This window comes from Metarhizium album, assembly GCF_000804445.1.
Source record: "Metarhizium album ARSEF 1941 chromosome Unknown scaffold_47, whole genome shotgun sequence".
NCBI lineage: Eukaryota > Fungi > Ascomycota > Sordariomycetes > Hypocreales > Clavicipitaceae > Metarhizium > Metarhizium album.
Genome location: NW_024467621.1, coordinates 83,448 through 87,957, shown reverse-complemented (window position 1 = coordinate 87,957; position 4,510 = coordinate 83,448). Strand labels below are relative to the sequence as shown.

The following is a 4,510-nucleotide window of genomic DNA, read 5'->3' as shown; positions in this document are numbered from 1 at the left end:
GCACGCTCAACAGACAAGTAGCAGAGGAGTATGCGGGCTATCAGAGGAACAGCAATCTGCCCCAGCCCACCCTCTCGAAGACTTTTACGGTGTCGGGAACCTTGAATGGCTTTATATTCGTGTAGTGAAAATTATCTAGCCTTCGCTCTATAGCTCGTTTTGCAGCACTTCCCCTACACTCCTACGGGAAAGCCACTGGGGAAACCCGATAGTCGCTGTCACGCTGCTTGCGCACCGCTACGTTTGAAGGCCCATATATTCTATACCGCTGTGAAAAAGTCTAGCATAAGATCTTGTACATCTTCTTCCATCTCGGCCACTTGGCCCGCTGTTCTCTTTCCTGAGCCTCGAGAAGAACGACGTTGTAGTCTCGCCGACCTGTGTTGAGGTCAACGTCTACAGGTCGCACATATCTAGTCCTGTGGATAACCTTGTGGACGAAATAAAAGATTAGTATCAAGACGCCACTCAACAGTTTGAGTACTGCATTCCTCGCCAAGTCCACGTTGGTCATTGCATCATAATCGATGGGAGCAACTGCAACCCAAACCTGCGCGACAATAGTCGCGGCGTTCACAAACAGGCCCAGATAGGAGCCCGCAACGCCAACAGAGGAGCGGTACGGAAGTTCACGCACACTGCGACACCGCGAAAGCCACGCCGAGCGGAATCGAATGTGGCAGAGACAAATTGTCCCCCACGTGAAAACGCTGGACAAAGCACCAATGCCCACCAGCCACTCCAAGACGTTGTCCCGCTCGCTGAGATCAGCGAGGTAGGCGAGGAGGCCAATGCCCGCCGCCAGACCGATTGCTATGAGCGGTCGGCCTTTTCTATCAATATATGCCAGTGGCTTTGGGGCTTGGTTGAGCGCCCCCAGCGCTGCAAGTGTCCGAGAAGAACCGAACACGGCCGAGTTGGCCACGGATAAAACTGATATTAGAATGACTGCGTTGGTCACCGACGGCAAGACCTGTACGCCGGCTTCCTGGAAAGCGATGACGAGAGGCGACGCATTGGCGTCTGCGTTGTTGGCGCCTTCGACGAGCCGCGGGTCATTATGCCTCACGACAAGGCCGATGAGAAGGACAATGCTGAAATAAAAGAGGCATATTCTCCAAAACACCTGCTTGATGGCCATGGGGAGAGACTTGCGCGGGTTCGCAGTTTCTGCTGCAGCAAGACCTATCAACTCGGTGCCGCTGAATGCAAATACGGCGTTGAGCAAGACGCTACAGAAACCCTTGAAGCCGTTGTTGAAAGCACCAGGGTTCCTCCAGTATTCGAATCCGATGTAGCCGCGCTCTGGAGTGCCCGCACAGTTGAGAACAACGCCAAACAAGCTGCCAAATCTTTTTTTAGCAAGCGCGTCCGGGGTTGACTGCGCTGACGGTGACTTACACAAAACTAGTGGCGGCGGTAATCTTTATGATGGCGAAAATGAACTCTGCTTCTCCATACCCTTTCACCCCAAGCATATTGATTGCAACAATAAGAGCAACAAAAAGCGTCACGAATATTGCCCGCGGCAGTGACGTATTCCAATAACCGATAACCTCAGTAGCAGCAACAACTTCCACCGGCAGGGAAATGAGCCATTGCAAAGCATAGCTATGATGACCAGGTTAGCAAGTTGTGAAAAAGGCCGACAACTGGCGAATCGTAGAGGCCTACTTCCAACCGAGGGCGAAACCCCACGAAGGGTCCAGAAAACGTGTCGCCCACGAAGAGAATGACCCTGCTATGGGGAACACAACAGCCAGCTCTCCCAGAGCCTGACACGTGCAGTACATTGCGACCCCTGCAGTTGCGAATGCGAGTAATAACGATGCTGGACCACTGATTGCCAATGACGCGCCGCTCATGACGAAAAGACCAGTTCCTGGATAATGCACGTGTGAGCCGCGAGACACGACCATGCCGTGAACTTGGTACGGCAACAAGATGAGATGTACCTATTGATCCGCTGATCGCTATCATCTGCAGATGCCGGCCCTTCAGACGCCTGGCGAGACCGGATTGAGCAATCTCCAACTCTGCGAAGCGGCCACTGAAGGCATGCTGAGGCTGACGGGTCCGCGAGACTATCGGGCTGAGGTGATGTCCTGGAAAGAAGCTATCGGACTCATTGCGTTTGAAGTCGTCAAGAAAGCGCAATGTGCGTCTTGGCTTTGGAGAAAAACGCCGCTGCTCGTGCGTTACAGACACGTCTCCCCTCTCATCTACTTCCAACGAAGATCCAAGGTCGGCGCTGAGAGTGAGACTCGCGCTCTTGCGAGGTCCTCGGAAGAATCGCGGCATGGCGTCGGACGATTGGAACGCATCCTCTGTAGGCAGATACGATTGCTCTATCGCACGATGCTCGTCAGCGGATGCCAAATGCAGGCTGCAAGAACAGCCTGACTGGGACCTGGGTCCGTGGCTGACATGACATGCCCCTCGGCTGATCGCCTTACGTAACGAATCAAACCAATGATATCGGCGCTCCACAGCCGACAAGCACCGGGTGGCTTCCCACGGGCCTTCTCGAAGGTGTGGACCATTTCCATTCGTTGTGGGGCCGAGATGATGACGTCTTGATCTTAGTTATTTAGTGTTGGGGATTGACCATTGCCATGCTGGTCTCCGAATCCCTACCTCCTTAGGGTAGCAATAGTGAGTTGCAAAAGTTGGTTCGCGTTCCATGATGCTCCGACTCCACGGAGATGTGAAGTTTAACAAGCCTTTCGTTCCATCATGGTAACTTGCTGGACTTCACTTGATAGCCGGGAACGCAACTTCTACACGATGCATTAGACTAAAGCCCAGCAAACACGTTGTATCAAACCGATGCATTGGCACATGTTGATCTACCGCAAAGTTCAGACCAACCGAGGTCGCAATTGATAAAGCTTTCTCTGGAATAGCCCATGCTAGCAGACATTTTTGCCTATTATTAAACTACCGGGCAGAATCGGTCGCAGGATCACGACAAGCCAGTCATATTTGTGGTAGGCGCCAACTCTGACTTTGGTCTCTCCGTCTTTGTTCTTCCAACTTGCCACATAAAACAGCGCGCACCAGCTGCGGCTATAGACTCGTCGCAGTGGTCCAGACTCCAGAGCAGGTTGACTTTGCTTGGGACATCAGCCTACCAGTTACACTGCGCTGGTGTACGTGGCCTACTCCAGAGTCCATAGCACCCCAAACACTTATTGTCATCTCGGTGCACGTTTCCCCGGGGCGCCCAGAAGTTGCCATTTTAAGTCTTGTTGGAAAATGGACCTCGAGCTAGGCCCTCTCAACGACGACGGCCAGAGGCAGACGCAACATTGCGATTATTATTATGACTTGGGGGGTTTTTTTTTGAGATCAAAACTACAATAATCTTACTGTTCGCATTTTGTATCGTATCCTGGACATGAATTGCAGTGAGCTAGGAGCTGCAGTAGCTTGCCAAGGACTCTTGAAGCCATTGCCGTGTCGTGTGAGCGTTGGAGCGGCATGCAGCCTCAATGGTCGATTGAAACTCTCCGGTTAATAGCTGTAGCAACCCGAATCCAAGACGTGTAAGTCATGTCGGGCAACAATGAGGGGCATCAAATGTTCCAGACAAAGTCTTCTGGAAGCTCCAGACAGGACAGGCGCCCACCTTCCCACAGAGGTCGCGTACCTCGGCAACGGATGGGATCGATTATACCGCGCTTGCCGAGCTGATGACGGTCCAGGCCGTTGCCCTACGCCTCGCGTTCGTCAAGTCGATCAATAGGTGCCACTCAACGTAGCCGCGTCCCGACTTACGGCAGTGAGGCTACCGGCATTCCAGTTTCAGCCGCTACAAGTATCTTTTCGTGGCGCCGCCGCCATGATAACTGTAGCGCAAAGGAGAAGGTCTGCATAATAGGCATGTAGATCTCTACACATGTCTAGTTGACTACGAGCCACAGCCCCAATTCGACACGTCACCATCTAGGAGCCTCGGCAGAGCTGTTCTCTCGAGGATTGTGGTCGTTGCCCTTATGTAATGTACGCAAATGAAAGATGATTCACCACTCGTCAGTCATGGTATTTGAGTCCTGGTCTTGCCGAAACCCGGAAAATTCTGGACAACCGACTATCGATCTATTTCTAACATAGTTTGTTGATAAGAGTACCTTGACAAACACTCACCATCCCCCGACGCACACACAAAAAACCACTCCTGCATTTCGTATTCACTACTTCTGCTGACTGACACGAGAAAACAATTTTTCATTTTCAAGTATTATCCGTGCTACATGGCGAGTCAACTCCCTCCCGGCGTTGTACCGTTCGGCAGTGACGAAAACTGCACCCTTAGTACATGTCCAGTCTCATGGAGCATTTATGGCTACCAACCATTCCTCGCAGCCAATACCACATTCCTTTTGCTGTAAATTGCAGCAGGGGCAATAAATAGCTGCCTTGGTATTCGCTGGAGGAGTTGGGGATTCATGACTGGCATGCTGCTCGGATGCCTATGCGAAGTCATTAGGTATGCTGGCCGTATCAT

The 4,510-nt window shown here is 52.0% G+C and overlaps 1 protein-coding gene across 1 annotated transcript; it reads right to left on the bottom strand.

Annotated features, from left to right (window-relative positions):
• Nucleotides 1-280: 280 nt before the first annotated feature.
• On the bottom strand, nt 281-2,301 carry MAM_08234 (Amino acid/polyamine transporter I; the record flags this gene model as incomplete). Its single annotated transcript, XM_040827032.1, has 4 exons — nt 281-1,343; nt 1,402-1,611; nt 1,675-1,882; nt 1,956-2,301. The coding sequence occupies 4 exons, from the start codon at nt 2,299-2,301 to the stop codon at nt 281-283; spliced, it is 1,827 nt and encodes a 608-aa protein (XP_040674993.1).
• Between the last annotated feature and the right edge of the window lie 2,209 nt (nt 2,302-4,510).